Here is a 16975-nt window from a genome sequence, read left to right as displayed (position 1 = left end):
TCGATTGCCTGCCGCCGGACCCTCCGGTAAGTGAAGACATACCCCCAGATTCAATTCCCTGCTCTGGCACAGATATCCTGTGTGACCTTGGGCAAGTCACTTGGTCTCTCTGTGCCTGTTACTCAGTTGTAAAATGGGGATAACAGCACCGCCCTGCCTCCGGGGTGCTGGGAGGATAGCTCTGTTAGAGATTGTGAGGGGCTGAAGTAAAGAGGGCATAGATAGAACCCTGTCCTGATGCTGACTGTATTGCAGTAATTCTCTGAAAGCAACAGGGCTGCTCCTTACACAAGGCAGTACGTTTCCATGGGCAGCCAGAGTACAAAGAGTTATTGTCTTCCCAGTGACCTGTCTGTCTCTTGCAGGAGAATTGCTGATTTTCGGTATTCCAGTTGTCTATGAGAAATACAAGGTGAGTCATCACAGTCTCCCAGCACACGCATCGTTTAGCAGCTTGTTTAGCTACTGGATCCTCCTCCAAACACTGTAAAAATACCCTGCAATAGACTTTTGTCAGAATTCCATGTGCTGCATGTGAATTTAAGGCAGTGGCTTCGTCAGAGGAGAAATGCAGAAATATCTGGAGTCTCCATGGTCCTAGCTAAAGTTTGCCTATGCTAAGTTGGTAGCTACGTTACAGAGGTCAGGTTGGTCGTGATGGCCCTATCTGTCCTTAAAAGGTAAACTGAGGCAGCCTTTCAGGGAAGCACTACTGCTGTCTGTTGGATACACTTCCCCTTCCAGCTGTCCTAACCCGTTGGTTCTTCCTTAGACGCAGATCGATCACTACGTTGGAATCATCCGGGACCAGACTAAGTCGATTATTGCAAAGTGAGTCCACTCAGCACTTCTCTAAAAACCCCACTATCAAAATAGCACCTTCCCTGTCACCTGAGAGCCAGGAGTCCCAGGCAGAGGACGACTCCTCTCCTGAGGATTGGACCTTCTGTCTGTACAGCTGCCAGCATAGTGGGGCTTCTAGGTGCAGCAGTACCGACTCAGTCTGAACTGGACTTAGCTGTTGTGAATGAGCCTTGACTGAGAGGCATTGCTAGTAGGGGTTGGGGTGCACCTGATCTGCTGACTTCATATGGACCATGCAAGTTCATTGTCTCTTCAAACTGCTCTTGGCTAGTAAGGCTTCCTTGGAGGCAAGTAGCACAGACCTATCGCGGCGGGGAGAGGCGCCCCTCTCGCCAGCCCCAGTGTGGACCTGCCCTGGACTTGCCGTGGCTGGGGGAGAGGATCACCTCCCCAGGCCCCATCGGTGCCATTGGTGAGAGGAGCCCCTCTCTTGGCCCAGCCCAACTGGAGCTTCCGCAGCCGGGGAGAGGTGCCTCTCCCTTGGCCCCAAGCTGCTGCGGCGAGAGAGGGCTGCGGGGAGTCCTCTCTCCCCACCGCAGCCCTGGGACAGCCTGCACCCCAAACCCCTCATCCCTGGCCCCACTCCAGAGCCCGCACCACAACCCTCTGCCCCCTCCTACACCCCAAACTCTTCATCCCCGGCCACACCCCAAAGCCTTCACCCCTAGCCGGAGCCCTCACTCCCCCCACACCCTAACCCTCTGCCCCAGCTCTGAGCCCCACCCCGAGCCCCACCCCAAACCCCTCAGCCCCACCACCATCACATGAATTTTGTGCACCACTATATTGGTGCACAAAGCAAAATTCACTCCGCACATGGACATAAAAAATTAGAGGGAACGCTGCTGGTGAGCGCTGCTTCCTACTGCAGAAGAGAAACATCTCTGCTGGGCGTGTTGGTGGTTGGCGCAGCGATTACAGCTACTGGGCCTGTTCCATCTGACACTCTAGATCAGGAGTGGCCAAACTTACTGACTCTCTGAGCCGCATACGATAATCTTCAGAACCTCGAGAGCCAGGCGCACCTGCCGGGGCTCGGGGCTTCAGCCCTGCAGCAGGGGTTGGAGCTTGAGACTTCTGCCCCATGGGAGGCGCCTGCCAAGGCTCGGGGCCCTAGCAGGGGCACCCCGCGGGGCTGAAGCCCAGAACCCCGCCAGAGGGCAGAAGCCCCAAGCTCCCTTCCCTGCCCGTCTGTTAGGTGGAGAAGGGGGGGCATGGTGGGCTCCAGGAGCCACCATTAAACTGTAAAAGAGCCGCATGTGGCTCACGAACCATAGTCTGGCCACCTCTGCTCTAGATGCCTGACTGCCATTGACTTGTAAGGGGAGTTGGACACTTTGAAAATCCCTCCCTTAGTTGCATTCCAGTAGCTCCCAGTGTAGTGTGCTCGTCCGTGTGTACATACATGCGACTGTTCCAGCCCCAAAAGCTTTCAGTCTAGTCTGATTCTTCCACAGCTTCCATGAGCGCTAAATTCCTCCACAAGCCCTCAAACCAAGAGCGTTTGGGGCACAAGATGCTCTTCAGAACAGGTGCTGAACAGAAAGAAGAGAGCCACACAGAGGGTCCTCAGTAAACCTAGTGCAGTGACAACCCATCATGTCTGCAGAGGTAGAAAGTCTCAAAGCATGGGTGTCTGCTGCCTGAGCCAAAGCCTCCGGTCCAGTAGCTTGTAGCCTCATGTACGTCTTGCATGATCCAACCACTAGCCTGTCACACGTTAATGAGCATCCAGCTGACCTCTTGGCCCTTAAAACTCACCCTCTCCCCACTTCTTTTCCTGTAGGATCCAAGCAAAACTTCCAGGAATGGTGAAGAAAAAGCCAGAATAAGCTGGGGGGTGGGCAGCCCCAGGATCCAGCCATTACTAAACTCCATGCGATAGTTATAACCATTGTTACTTGTACCTATGAAGGAACATGCTGAGTCAGCTTGAGCCTGCATTCCAAGCGTTTCTTGTTATTATTTGGCATTTGCTTTTCTAAGCCTAGAATTGGGCTCAGAACGTGCACCAGACTAAAGGAGACCTGGCGTCAAAGCCATTAGGGGAGGCCTCAGCACACCTGAACAATTGTAAGGGTCTTGTCCCCGATCGCAGGGAACCGAATGCTGCTCTGAACGCTGGCTCCTCTTCGGTTCCCAGCCTCCAATGAGGGCAGGGTGGCTCTCTGCTCGACCAAACATTTGCCTGCCTGCCAAGGGGAATCGCTGCAAGGAGACATCCCTCTCTCCCTCTCCTTGGCTTCCTACACTTCCACATTCCCTGCTCCCCAAATACTCCCCCAGCCGGCTCCTTGGGGGTCAGGGACTTGTACTGAAAAGGGTGGGGTGGGAAGTCCAGGAAACTGCCCCCTCCCCCTTGCTGATCGAAAGGGGGGTTTGTACCCCTACGTGACATCAGTTCTGTGCTTTAGTCTGGTTCATCCCTCTCCTCTCCAGTTCCTGCAATGTGCTCCCCACCCCTTTCCCAGGTTGTACCTTTTATTTCTTACTCTGAGATGAAAATGTCTGTATCTGCTGTACACTGCTGTAAACTTGTGTAGAGGAAAAACAACACCCCCCAACCCCCGAATTCTGCATGTGACTCCTCTGCTGTCATAACTCCTATCTCCGCCCCCGGAGGGCGGGTGACCACTGAGCTGAACTACTGAGACAGCGCCACATGCTGCCTTGCCCGCTTGCCGTCCTGGCAGCAGGGAGCAAAGGTCCCTTTGAACCCCAGCTGGGTGGAGAAATGGTACTTAACACTCTAGTGTGCAGAATAGTCTTAGAGCGGCATATTTCACAATTTGTATTTTTTGTACACTGTTAACTCGCTGAACTTTATTTGAAGGTAGCTTTGAGTTTCCTCTGGTCAGAAGGAGTCAGTCTTTAACCAGCCTGCTGTGCCCGGTGAAAGGTGGCGGTGCTGAGACCTAGACCAAAAGCCCACCTCTGTTGCTTTTCCAGGGGGAAGGAAGCACTGCTAACAGGAGAGGAAGGAAAATGCCCAGTGGATGAATGAGCCATTCATACGGCATTTGGGTTCAAGGGGACGAGGGGGATTCTCACCTCCCTCGTATCAGTTTAGTGGGGCAGGGAGAAGGGAGGCTTTGGCTGCTTTAGAGACAGACGCTCAGGCTCCTTTTTAGCACAGCATCTGCTAATGGAGATGGGAATTCCGAGCCCTGCGAGGCAGCGTTCAAACAAAAAATACAACTCTGCTTTTGAACTGAGCCCAACTGACTCAAAGCCTAGATGCAGGTTGTCTATTACAGGGAATATGCCCCCTGGCCTGATAAGCCACGTGCTGACAGCCATAGGGCTTATAACTGGCTGGGCCACCTTCTCTTCTTCCCAAGCAAAGCTTGTGGGGATGAGTGCAGGGAATTCAAAGCCTCTTTGCTCCTGCCCTGGTCTTTTCTCAGCATCACTGCATCAAACCACATTCTCTGCTTTCCCCCGTGGAAACTGCACTGATCATCCTGCCCTGACTTCTTTCCACCCCTTCCCCAGGACCTCTTCTGCACTGGAAGCTGTCGGCCCAGCTCTTACATCTGTTCTGTTACTGCTGTTGTGAGATACGTTGAACAGATCTTTGTGCCAGGCAATTTGTTTTTGTTTTTTTTTTAAAGAGAACATGTAGACAAAAAACCGGAAACAAACTACTAATGAAGCTCTGTGTGTGTGTGTGTGCGTGTGCGTGCGTGCAGCATAAATTACAGTAGTGCCCCGGGAGCTGATAACCCGGTTCCTGTCACACTGCAAATGATGTGGTATTAATAAAAAACACCATGGACAGGTCCCAGCTTCGTTTCCTGTGTCAGTCGTCTTGGGGGATTGTCGGGGTAGATGGTGGGTGGGATGGAGTTAGCCTCAGCAGCTGGAATACGCGAGCCATCTGCATTCCCCATAGCTCACCTGTCATTGGGGGAGCAGGGAGCAGAGCGTGAGGCGTTGTTCTGGCTCTCTTCCACTGTCTCTGTTGACCTCAGGGTCTCGGGCCTGCTCTTCAGGCTGGGCCATTGAGTCTCAGGCCTTATCTTAAAAGCTTTGGGCTGAGGATCGTGATTGACAACTCCACTCCTCAGGCCCGTTCTGTCATCAAGCTAAAGCTCATCTCTGCAGGAGAGTATCAGCGAGACTCCTATGGAAAGATGGCAACACAGACCTGCTGCCTGGCGCAATAGCTGTGTGGTATTTTGAAGTTGCCATTGAGCTATAAACACTCACTCACCTCATCCACCACTTTGACTGTTTCTACCCCTGTTTGCTTAGCTCAGGGCACCAACCTAACTCAGGTCGAGAGGAATCCAAACTCATCTCAGACGCTTGAACCAGTTTTGAAGAGTGTCTGTCTGCATTGAGGTGTAGCACTGAATGATTAAATCTGTTTCTACGCACATTTAGTTCACCTGGTTTAGGAAGAAACTAAACCATTTTTAAGACGGCTAAAGTGACTAAGAGCATCTGCGCTAGACCAGGTGTTCAATCAGTGAACAAAACTCTGCAGTTGAGCCATTTAGTTATTCTTCTGAATGCTCCTCTTTGCCCTAAAGAATTATAATTGACGCCAGCTCCTAAAGCAAGGATCTTGCAGACTCAAGCAGTGGAGAAGCAATGGCAGTAGGGTTCTTTTTAGGCGATAACCCTGCAAATCAATGCACTTCAAAACTGCATCTTTTGAAAGGCTTTATTTAACATGTTTACAAAACATATGCATATAAAAAAACATACTGATGCAAAACACCTTTTCACGAGGACCACGTACAAATATTCCAATACTGTCACTAAAGTGTAACATAGGCATATAAATATAATTCAGAACATTTACATGGTAGCTACAAGGAGCAAGTCGCTCTCTGGAGGGGAGGGAGGGGTGGTGTATAAAAACATTTCACTCGAAACCACTCAGGCTTCAGGTAGGGCTTAACTGAGATGATTGTAGCGTCTAGTCAAGATGGGCACAGCTAAGTCCGTAACTCAAATGACACCAACCTGCCACCTGGTTTTTGTAACGTCATTCGTGGTAGGGAAGATTGAGATTTGAATCAAGCTGCTACTCTCCATACGCCTGGAAAATTCTGGAAAGTGAGGCCTCTAAGCTGGGCTACCTACCTCCTACACTGGCAAGCGTGACTGTTCCCGTGCCTAGTGACCTACCATCTTAGTGGTACCTACGCTGGTAAAGTACAAAAACCTAAACCGATGGCAGCTACCAATCACTATAGACTTCACGTGAGAGTCTGAAACCGGCTTTGCTGGACTTGCCCGCAGCATGCACCAATGGAGACTGTGAAATGTCCTAACTTTGCATATCTTTGTATGTTAAGAACCCACCTTACCTGCTCTCCAGAGCAGGGTATATACAGAGCTGGAATGGAAGAAGGGAAGCCCAAGAAGATGGCTCTGAACACCATTCATGCAACAGCGTTGGAACCACGAAGACTCCCCTTGGATAACCACTTCCAACACATCAGGCGTGGTCACTAGAGCATGCTCTGAGATGCTGGAGCTAGCACTAAAACCAAGGTAAGAATCTACAAGCAAAATGCCTCCAGGGTGCAGGCACCTTCTGAGTCCAGAGGGAGAGCCTGCAGCTCCTGTGAAAAAGCAGCCCTGTGCCATGGGGCAGGGGCTTGATGTCACTTGGCGTGTTACCCATGAAGGCCTGGAATGTTAACTTGTGTCTTCTACCCTCCCGCCAAACCTGCTGTGTAGGGTAAGGGATTCCTGGGCTCACCGTCCTACTTTGCTCTTCAGGCCTCTACCTTGAAGCTGAAGAGCTATGAACCTCCATTCGTGGCTGGGGTGGGCGCACAGAGGAAGCATGATTACACAAAGGCAGCTCTTGAACACTAGCTATGCAGCTTCACAGGAAAGAGCCATTCAGTCTAGAAGGCTGGGAGCTGGGTATTTCTACCAGCTGCCTGCTGCACAGCTCCTGCCTTCCCATCGCTACACCCAGCTCTTAATAGCTCAGGCAGGGGCCATAGTGCTGGCTGGAGCCCAAAGCTATTCTTGAAAGGAGGGGCTTGCCATGGGGCACTAAACGTGAGGCTTGCGGTAGGGCTGTTAGATTTGCATCAGACTCCCCCCGCCAACCCTGGACTGCAGCAGAGCTTGGCTGGAAGGAGGAAGACCTGCCCCTTCTCGGCTGAGAGCTGTGTGGGGTGGGAATTCAGCACCACCCATTGCTATGGCTGGTTTCTGCTCTTCACAGCTACCGGAGCCCGAAGTGTCCGGGGACTATTCCTCCTTGAGGAGGGGAGTGTTTAGCAGCAGATCCAGCCCTGCATGATGGGCTCTAGATAGTAACGTGCTAGCTCTGCCCCCTTCTACTGTCACAACCTGAGCCAAGCCAGGGCCCAGGGTTTTTCCTTGCAGTAGAGGAGAGGAGCTGTACGAGAATGAGGCCTTGTTTCTATCCCCAGTTCACTTCCCCCTCAGCTGTGCTAAGGCAACTCTGCTGTAACATCTAAGCACCTTTTTGGTCTAGATTATGCAGCATGGATCAGAACCAGAGGCCTCTCGAGCCCCTCCTACCCCCAGTATCTTCCCTGGCTCAGAGCAATAGGCCCAGCCAGGCTGCTTCCCCCATGCTCCCAGATCAGACCAATGGGCCCCCATCTAACCCTACAGCCCATCAGCTGCAACCTTTCATCTAAAGTACCACTGGATCTGAGCCCCCCAGAATCCTTAATGCATTTATTCTCCCTCCTCCCCCCAAGAGGCAGAGCAGTGCTATTATCCCCATTGTAGAGAGAGGGGCACTGAGCCTAAATAAGTTCCCCAAGGAACCACAGGAAGTTTATGGGGGAGCAGGGAATTGAAGCCAGGTCTCTAACCACTAGGTCTGCCTCCCATGCAGCATTATAGCCCCATGGCTGCATTTTGCTGTTCTTTGATAGGCAACTTCTCTACAGCAAGTGGAGATGATGGGCTCATGCAGCTGCTCGGAGATGGAGCCTCAAAGGGTGCTGTCCCGGTGCACTTTGAAGAGGAGGCTGCTTAAAACCCATCACGTTGGAGCCTGGCTGCACGTGAGCAGAGCTGCCCCAGCACAAGGGGGCGGCTGCTGTGTCAGAGAGAGCGGAAAGCGGGTCCCCCTCCTCCCCCAGCCTAGAGATGACATGGGGGGGAAGCATTGAAAGATCTCCCACTATGGATGATTAGAGTGACATGAGCAAAACTGAATGGCCCCAGTGCCTTGGAGGAGAAGTGGGGGCAGCAGCAAGGGGTTGGTGGGGTAACCCTAGGGCTCCCCCCACGCTCTAGGGTAACACTCTACCCCTGTGCTAAGGAGGCTGGGTGCACTAGTGTGGATCCACAACTGGCTCAGTACCCTGATCAGAGCAGGCTAGGAGCAAGGGTGCAAGTACAGGCGGTTGCTGGTGGATTTGTCTCCAGCGGCTCTCCCACCCCCTGGAGTTGCAAGGCCGGGCCATCTTCCAGAAAGCCAGAGTCGAGCACAGGGAAAGCCCCTCTGTGCCTCAGTTTCCCCCTTGTAAAGTGGGAGCCACTTACCACTGCCCCTGAATGCAGCTGGGAGGGGCACATTGGCTAGCATTAGCAAAGTAGCAGCTGGAACAGGCCCCCGTGTGCTCAGTGTAGGGCGGCATCACGTTCTCTGCTGCCAGCAGGAGCAGCTTTGGCAAGCAGGGAAGGGGGAGACAGCGTTGCCCCGGTCTGTCTATGGCAGTCAGGGGCCAGCGGCTCCAGCTTGTCAAGGGTTTGCAAGGAGCTTTCATCCTGCATCCTATGGGGCCAGGTCTCCCTTCTCCCTGCCCCAGCTCAGACCAACGGGCCCATCAAAGCCAGTGTCCCCCTCCTCCCTCTGCATTACAACACTAGGCCCATCTAGACCAGTATCCCATTGCCAGCCTACGTCAGAGACAGGACCATGCAGGAGTGCCCCGGGCACCTACATCAATCCCCACCCCCATCACTGGGGAGAGGGGGGCCAGTGCAGAGCCAAGAACGAAGGGGAGGGATCGCTGCCACTCAACAGATGCTGCCTCTGCCTGGTGGAGGGATACAGGGCTATTGGCCACACAAGGGGCAGCTGGGAGCTTAGGACAGGACCCTTGTGAAGCCTGGCAGCTCGAGCAGAAAATGACCCATCCTTTTCCAGTTGGCGGCTGTGGTTCTGCTCCCGCCCCCAGCCTTGGCCCCTGGCTGCAGTTCTGTCCCCACTCCAGACCTCAGCCCCAACCCCAGCTGCAGCCCAGCCTCGACCTCCCTTACCCCCGTCCGAGGCCCCCCAGCCTCAACCTCTCTTACCCCCCGTCCGAGGCCCCCCAGCCGCAGCCCTGCTCCCGACCTTGCTTCAGTACTTGAAATTCCAGCCCCCACAGCTCAAGGCAGGGACCCCGCTTCCCCCCTTGACACCAGGTGGAAGCGAGTATAAAACGCTGTGGTCCAGTTGGGTGACCATCCACGCGCCCTTGGGGCTGGTATAAAAATGGGTGTGATGGAGGCCGAGGCCTTGCACAGCTCACGTGAGCGGCACTGCTTGGCATTCGGCAGGGGAGCGGGTTACTTAGCGGGGCTCCCTGGTGCCAGCGGGGGAGGGTCAGTTTAACTTCAGCCCAAGGAAGTTTCTTAGGATGTTGCATCTAGGTGAGGTGCGATGACTCCTGGAGCTAATTAAGCTAATAAACAACTGCAAAGGCCAGTCTAGACTCTCCACAGAGGGTGGCACTTTCCCTGGAGTGGGTTGGGGAAAGGGGAGGTCAATGGGAGCATTGGGCTTACATCCAATTAGCTCCAAGGGACATGGATTCCAGTCTGCACCTGTGCCAGGAAGAGGCTGCTGGGGTGAAAACCTGCAGCTGGGGAGGATGCGGGGGGACGACAGGAAGAGATGGGCCCCGTTTGGAGGCCAGATGGGATCCGGGGGAGGCTGGGAGTTGGTAGCAGCAGCCGGGGAGCATTAGCTTTTCAAACCAGCTATCCTGGGGGCCGGGAAGAGTCCCAGGAGGGGTTTGGAACTGGCCCCTTAAATAGAGCAGCTGCCCCCTTGCTCACTAGTGCCTGCCCCGGGCAGGGAGATGATTTCATCCCTTCCCCCCACCACCCATGTCTTGCAAACGCCCTATCCCACCGGCTCGCTGAGCAGCTGGGTTCCAGCCCCATGTGACCCCATCCCCAACAACCCCATTTCTGTGCCATCCCCAGCTCGGATGGGGGGGATTAAAAGCTATAGGGGGCCATGTGAGGCCCTTTCCCCCACCCCACAGCTTGGGCTATGGAGTATCAGTGCGTGAGGACCAGATGCATCAGGGTGGGGATGGGAGTGGGGGAAGGTGCTGTGTAGTTCACGGGGCAACGTCTGTAGCATGGGTGGGTGCAGAACCCCCTATCCTACTCCCAAACAAACGCTCTAAGCAAGGGGTGTCTGTCCATAGCCTGGACCCCCCACCCTTGCTCCCAGGAGTCAAGATGGAGTCCTGTCCATCAACTATGCTGTGCTGGTGGGTGGGGCACAGGCCAACTCTGCCTCTTCCCCATCAGCAGGAGTGGCCTGGAGGAAGGGGCAGGGCTTAACCTCAGACTCCTCCCCCAGGGCAGGCTCATAGCACAGGGCCGTCTCATTGTAGGCCTCCAGGATGGTCTGCCGCTCCTCTGGGGTGAAGTCCAAGGAGAAGGGGTGCACCTGCAGGATGTGGCGCTTGATGGTGCTCACCTTGAGGGTGGCGAGCGCCCCCCCGCACACCATGCACACCAGCCCGTGCCGCCTGCCATCGTAGTCCATCAGGTATTCCACGCGCCAGTGCAGCTGGTAGTTCCGCCGCTGCTCCCGCCGCGGTGCAGGTGCCGGGCCCGTCTGGGGGCCAGCTGTGGGGTCAGCGGGGCTCTGTGGGGTGGATGGGGGCGTCCCCACCACCAACACACTCTCCTCCTCCTCCTCTTCCTCCTCCTCCCCCTCCCTCTCTGCAGGTAGCTGCACATCCTCATCCAGCTCCTCGGGGCTAGATGGCTGCAAAGGATTCTGGGAGTCTCCTGGAAAGGCGACAGAGCGAGGTCAAGTTAAGCTAGGTACCGTGCTTGGCCCCCCTGTCTCCCCCCCACTGCACAGACTCAGGCCTCATTCCCACATCCCTGGGCTTGATGGAATTGCTGACCCTGTGGCTCCACAGCAGAGCTCCATGGCCCCACCCTCATGGCTCAGAGATCACCCCACAGCTGGGATATGTCACATGGCACATCCCACCCACCTCCCTCCCCATGGAAGGGGGAATTAGCCCAGCTGCAGTGTGTGGTGGGGGGTGTCTCAAGAGCACTGCTGCTGAGCCCAGCCTGGCTGCGAGGGGGAGGGGACATTCACCTATGGTGCTGTTCTGATCCAGCCCAAATGCAGGGGGACTCAGGGCCTCTTGGACACTGGTTCCAATCCAGCTTGACTTTGTGTGGGGGAAGGGCCTCTCTGGTGCTGATTCTGATCCAGTCTTTTTCAGAGCTGGTTTGGAAGAAGCCAGTGCTCACACAGGTCCTGGGGTGGGTCAGGCACACAGCTTCTCTGCTGGTGACTGGGGGTCATTTGTGGAGCTGTTGCTGGCTGCAGTGCCGCCCGCTACCACCAGGGGGACTCATGGAGCTGCTACTGGGTGCAATGCTTCCTGCTGCCACGAGGGGGGATGTGTTGCGCTCCTGCAGGCTGCAATACCCCTGGGGCTACTGTGGGGGAACACAGGAGGGGCTGCAGGGTGCAGTACCACCTGCTGCCACCAGGTGGGGTTCTGGTCCTTGCAGCACATGCACTGCAGGTAGCAGAGGGAGGCAGACGAGGGCTGTTACTGTTCAGAGTACAGGCCAGGGCTTCTACATGTGGTCCCGGCTGCCTCTACTCCCTGCAGCCCTAGCACTTGCTTTGGACACTAGGCACCCCCTGACATCTTCCCTGCGGGGAGGAAGTCCCCAGCAGCCCTGCCTCCATCTGACCTGTCACCCTGTCCCTGGCTATTCTGAGACAGCCACACAGCACTGAATCCTCTTTGCTTGTCCCTCTCCCCATGAGACGCTAGCAGCAGCTCCCCCTACCCATCTTGCCCAGGGCTGGATGGCAGGGCATGGCCCTCGGCTTCTGCCCCATGGAACACCCCGGTGCCCAGGGCTGGATGGCAGGGCATGCTCCTCAGCGTCTCAAGTACCTATGGGAAGGCCAGCAGCTGGTTGGCCCCAGCCCCAACCCCCATTCACCTGAGGCCTGCTCTGGCAGAGGTGCCCCCATCTCCACCAGCTGGGCAACCTTGCGGTTCCACTCCTCCACGATCAGGGCTTTGACCTGGTGGCTGAGCAGGGTGGAGTCAGGGTGCCGCTGGCGGATGTGGCGTTTGATGGTGCTCATCTTGAGGGTGGCCAGTGCTCCCCCACACACCATGCACACCAGCCCGTGCCGCTCGCCGTGGTAGTCCATCAGGTACTCCAGCCGCCAGTGCTCCTGGAAGTGGCGCCGATGGTCTTTACCCCGCAGCGGCCCCCCCGCATCCAGCTCCCACGGCGCCACAGGCTCCTCCTTGGCCCAGCTCTCCGGGGAGCTGCTCTCCTCTGGCTCTGGGGCAGCCATTGCCGAGCCTGGCTCAGAGGCCTCAGCACTAAGGTCCCCAGGGGAGGGGGCATCGGGCTCTAGGAAGAGTTGGGGATCAAGACAGAGGTGCTGGGGGGTGTTCACATGTGGGTGCCCCATAGGCACAGACAGATTGTCCCACAACAGCACCGACATACTCTGCTCCCATCCCCACAGATAGACACACAGACACACACACTCTCCCTCCCTCCCCATCAAAGGCTAGGACTGCCCCCACCTGTGACACATGCTGTTACCCCAGCCCACCCCCTCAGAGAGGGCACAGGAGAGGGAATGTTCCCCTCACCCACAGACTCTCCAGCCCTCACCCCAGTCTCTCCAGCCTCCCCCTCACCCACTGAGGTCCCACACCCACCCCAGCCCCCCCATCCACGAGAGGGTCCCCTCAACCTGGTCTCCCTGCTCCCTCACCTGCAGGGCGCTCCCCCTGCGGCGCCCAGCCCTTGCCCGCAGCCAGCACCAGGGCGCGGGAGTTCCAGGCCTCCAGGATGGCACCCTTCTCAGCGGGGCTGAAGGCGAGCGAGGCGGGGTGGGCTTGCAGCACGTGGCGCTTGATGTCATCCAGGTTGAGGCTGGGCAGCCCACGCCCACACATCATGCAGCGCAGCCGGTTGCCCTGGGCATCGTAATCCATGAGGAACTCGGCCTGGAACCAGCTCTGCAGGGACTCACGCACGTAGCGCTCCAGCCGGCGGGCGCTGGGTGATGCCTTCCTGCCTCCGAGCGCCGGCCGCCGGGCAGCCCCCCGTGGGAATGGGCATGGGGCACGGCGCCGACGCCGGAACCCGCCCCCCGCCGACAGCAACCCTGGGGGAGACAGACAGGTCAGCGCCCTGCATCACCCTAACCCTGACCCCAGCACCTGAGCAAAATGGGCATGGGGCACAGGCTGTATCTGCCCCTGCCAACAGTGCCCCTGGAGGAGCCAGAGATGGGGCAGTGCCCCAGATACCCCTAACCCTGGCACCAGCCACCCTTTCTTCCTAACCCTGAACCCCAGCTCTTCTGCATACCCCTCCCCCACAGCCCCCCTGAGAGATGGAGATGGGTCAGTCACCCCCCAGTTCCCCATCCCCTGCCATGCCCTCACCCTCCCACTAACCCCCCCCCCCATCTTGTTCTCCCCAGCTACTAGCTTCCCCCATCACAAATGGGAGGGCTAGGCACCACGTGGGCTCACACCAGGGCAGAGTGGAGCATCCCCTACAGCGGAAGGGCCTTAGCTGCCCAACAAGAAGGGTGCGTGGGGCAGGGGGGAGTGCGAGGTCCCTGGTGCTAATGGGGATTTGGGCAACGTGGATTCCCTAAGGGGGGGGGGCAGGCCCTCATTGAGACCCAGGTGCCCCCAGAGACTAGAGGAGAGATTTCTGGAGTGGGGGTGCATGCCTGTGGGAAAGGAAAGGTGGGGAGATGCTTTGGAAGACTGCCCAGGGAATGGGGGTGCCAAGGTTTGAGGAATGTGTCAGAGTATTCAGGAGAGGGGCGCTCAGGGGAGGGGTTGCCTAGGGCAGCATGTGGGTGCCCAGGGCAGTGGAGGAGTGCTGGGGGTGCAGAGGGACAGGGGGATGGGTATTCAGAGATGGGGATGTGCAGGAACAGTGCGGAGGGCTGCATGGGGGGGGGGTGCCTGGGGCATAGGACTTGTGCTCTACCTTGTGCTCCCTGCAGGCTGTCAGGTGCCTGGGCGAGGTCTCCGTGCCCCTCAAGCTCCCCGTCCAGCCCGAGGTGGGCGTCCCAACTCTGGATGATGACCTGCTTCTCACGGGGGCCCCAGCCCCCGGAGTAGGGGTGCTTCTGGCGGATGTGACGCTTGATGGTGCTCAGCTTGAGGGTGGCCAGCGCGCTGCCACACACCATGCAGATCATGCCATGCCGTGCCGGGTTGAAGTCCATCAGGTACTCAGCCCGCCAGTGCTCGTGATAATAGCGCCGATGGTCCCGCCCAGGGATGCGGCTCTTCCCAGGCCGAGATGCCCGCTCCTCACAGTGATCTGAGTACTTCCGCCCCCCTGGGGCCATTAGAGGGTGCTCCTTGGGGGTCCTCCATGCCAGGGACCCCCCTAGCATCAACTCAGGGGCCTCGGTGCTGCCGGAGTTGTCCTGGCTTGGGGATTCCTCTGGTGAAACAAACCACATGGGCAGGGATGTGTGAGACTGTAGCCTGGCATCTTGGCAAGAGTGTATGCATGGGAGGATGGGTCTCATGTGGGGACTGAGGGGGCAGCAGCAGAACTGTGGGGGAAGACCAGGGCCTGCGGGTGGGGATTGAGGGGCACTGGCAGAGCTGTGCGGGGAGCCCAGGGCTGGGATGGCCAGGGGCTGCGGGTGAGGATTGAGGGGCACTGGCAGAGCTATGTACAGTGTTTGGGGACATTGTCCTTTTATGTCCTCAGAAGAGAAGGGGCTCTTGTCCCTTTAAAAGACCTAGAGGGACAAAGGGTGAGGGATCAACCTCAACTTCCATGCCCCTACCCAAAAGAGAGAAGCCCGGTGACCAGAGGGCTCCATGCCCTTTAGGACCCCAGCAAAGGGCACGACCGTCCTGCCCCTTTAAGAGCTGAGGCTTGAGAGCGCAACGGGAAGAGGTTGCTGCCCCTTTAAGTCCCCAGCAAAAACGTGGGTGCCCCCTCCCCTTTAAATGCCCTAGAGACACCTTTTAGAGCCACAGGATAAAAGGGATGGAGGAACTTACCCCTTTAAGAGACCTGGGGGAGGGGAGGGAAGCAGGGGACAAGAACCCTGACCAATAAGATGGGTGGGGGGCCTTAAAGCGGCAGTGGGAGTGGACAGTGGCGGGGGGAGACCTGCTCTATAAGACTGTGTGTCTTTAGGGAGGGGGGTCTTAAAGGGGCATAGGGGGAGCAGGATAGAGGATTCGTTCCTTACAAAATGGGGGGCTTGCTGCTTTAAAGGAGGGGGCGAGAGTCTTAAAGGGGCGAGGGGGGGTTCTAAGGCTTCAAAGGACCATTGGAGGGAGTCTTAAAGGGACCGTCACCCCCCACCCGGGTCCCTTGGGCGCCTGCACACCCCAGGGCCGGCAGGGGGCGCCGGCCGCCCCCTTTGTTCTCACCTGCCTCCGGGTCCAGGGGCTCCCGTTTGACGGGGCGGCGGGGGGGAGGAGAGGGAGGCGGCTCCATCCCTCTGTCCGTGCGTCCGTCAGCACCCGCCCCCCTCCGGCCGCCTGTCCATCCGCGCCGGGGCCGCGGGGCAGGCTCGGGGCTGCCGCAGAGCCCTGCCCGCGCGGGGAGGGGACTCCCGGGCTCCGTACGGCGGCTGCGGCCGAGCCAGGCTGCTCCGGCCGGGGTGGGGATTCCTGCCTGGGGCCCCTGGGGCTCCTTTAAGGGCTCCTGGGTAAATTTAAAGGGGCCGCGCTCTATTTCTGCAGCGTGGGGGGAAGGAGATGGGGGCACCCCCCGGGTCTCATCCGCCCCCCCCCCCTCGCGACTCTGAGTCCCCTCCCCAGCCCTAGAGAGGGGAGCGAGGACTCAAGGCGGGGACTGGGATACGGGGAGGGGAACGGGGATATATGGGGTAGAGGGCTGGGATATAAGGGGGCTCCGATGGTTATTAGCAGCCCCAGTTCTCTCATACACACCCCGCGACTCTGAGTCCCCAACCCAGGAGAGAGTGGGGGAGCTGGGCTATAAGGGGGCGTTTGCGATACACTGAAATGCCCCAGGTCTCTGCTACTCCCATCAATGCACCGCCCAGTTCTAACACAGAGCGGTGCGCTCCCTGCAGGCCCCCGTTACCCCGATCGAAGGGGGGTGCTGGGAGCGACTATACCCCATGCAGCACAGAGCGCCCCCGCACTGAGGAGACCGATCCCTGTGCCTGGGCGAAACCTCTGCCCCCCACGTTGTCTCCCACTCCACGGGCATCCCCAGTGCCATCCCCACACTCTCTCACTGCTCCAACCCCCATCCACTACAGAATCCCCCATATGTGTCCTGGGGGTCGGGTTCTGCCCCATGGAATCCCGTCCCTTATAAAATCCCCTCCCCCTCCTCGTTCCTGAGGGGCACGATTCAGTCCCTGAAGAATTCCCTTTCGCTGTGCTCGGGGAGCAAAGCCCAGCACATATAACTCGCCCCCCCCTCGTGTCCAGGGGGTGGGGCTCAGACCCTATGGAATCCCCATCCCTTATAGAATTCCCTCTCCTTTTTCCTGTCCCCCAGGGGCGGGGCTCAGCCGCTATACTATCCCCTCCCCTATAGAATCCCCTTCCTGTGCCCAGGGAACGGGACTCATCTCCTACAGAATTCCCTTCCTCTCCCTATGTCCGTGAGGCTGGGCTCAGCCCTTTCCCTTCCCTGTCCCGGGGGTGGGCCTCTGCCTGCCCCTGTAGAATGCCCCCATATAGACCAGTCCCCATCCCTGTCCCCACGGAGCGGGGCTCACCGCTACAATCCCCGCCCCTCCCCTCCCCTCCCACATCCTGCAATCCCCCTCTCGGCCGGTAGGTGGCGCATGGCCCAGCCCCTCCCCCAGGCTCCTCCTACTCCTTCCCGTATCCGCGCACTGGTTGGCCGGCGCTGAAGG

At 57.7% G+C, this 16975-nt stretch overlaps 2 protein-coding genes across 6 annotated transcripts in view; one reads left to right on the top strand and one right to left on the bottom strand.

The window, feature by feature from the left end:
* The window catches only part of RTN3 (reticulon 3), a 40421-nt gene extending 35774 nt beyond the window's left edge, over positions 1-4647 (top strand). For all 5 annotated transcript variants that reach the window (XM_065552982.1, XM_065552981.1, XM_005305566.5 and 2 more), the window contains 3 exons: positions 366-412; positions 773-831; positions 2651-4647. In XM_065552982.1, the coding sequence (XP_065409054.1) occupies positions 366-412; positions 773-831; positions 2651-2696 (152 nt within the window). In that variant the 3' untranslated portion in view covers positions 2697-4647. The remainder of the gene's footprint in view (positions 1-365; positions 413-772; positions 832-2650) is intronic.
* An 875-nt stretch (positions 4648-5522) lies between these two features.
* ZFTA (zinc finger translocation associated) lies at positions 5523-16831 on the bottom strand. The gene is made up of 5 exons (XM_005305598.5): positions 15504-16831; positions 14086-14550; positions 12845-13240; positions 12046-12471; positions 5523-10848 (listed from the first exon to the last, which is right to left on the bottom strand). Exons 1-5 carry the CDS (start codon positions 15568-15570, stop codon positions 10307-10309), a joined length of 1896 nt encoding a protein of 631 aa, XP_005305655.2. The 5' UTR covers positions 15571-16831; the 3' UTR covers positions 5523-10306.
* Positions 16832-16975: the final 144 nt, after the last annotated feature.

Source organism: Chrysemys picta, chromosome 7 (assembly GCF_011386835.1).
Source record: "Chrysemys picta bellii isolate R12L10 chromosome 7, ASM1138683v2, whole genome shotgun sequence".
NCBI classification, from domain to species: domain Eukaryota; kingdom Metazoa; phylum Chordata; order Testudines; family Emydidae; genus Chrysemys; species Chrysemys picta.
The sequence above is the reverse complement of the archived record's forward strand: the minus strand, read 5'-3'. Positions and strand labels throughout refer to the sequence as shown.

Coding starts and splice junctions, on each gene's coding strand:
- ZFTA (XM_005305598.5), bottom strand. CDS start 15,570: ATGGAGCCGCCTCCCTCTCCTCCCCCCCGCCGCCCCGTCAAACGGGAG. Junction 14,551..15,503: donor GCCCCTGGACCCGGAGGCAG/GTGAGAACAAAG, acceptor TTGTTTCACCAG/AGGAATCCCCAAGCCAGGAC. Junction 10,849..12,045: donor TCTGCCAGAGCAGGCCTCAG/GTGAATGGGGGT, acceptor TCGCCTTTCCAG/GAGACTCCCAGAATCCTTTG.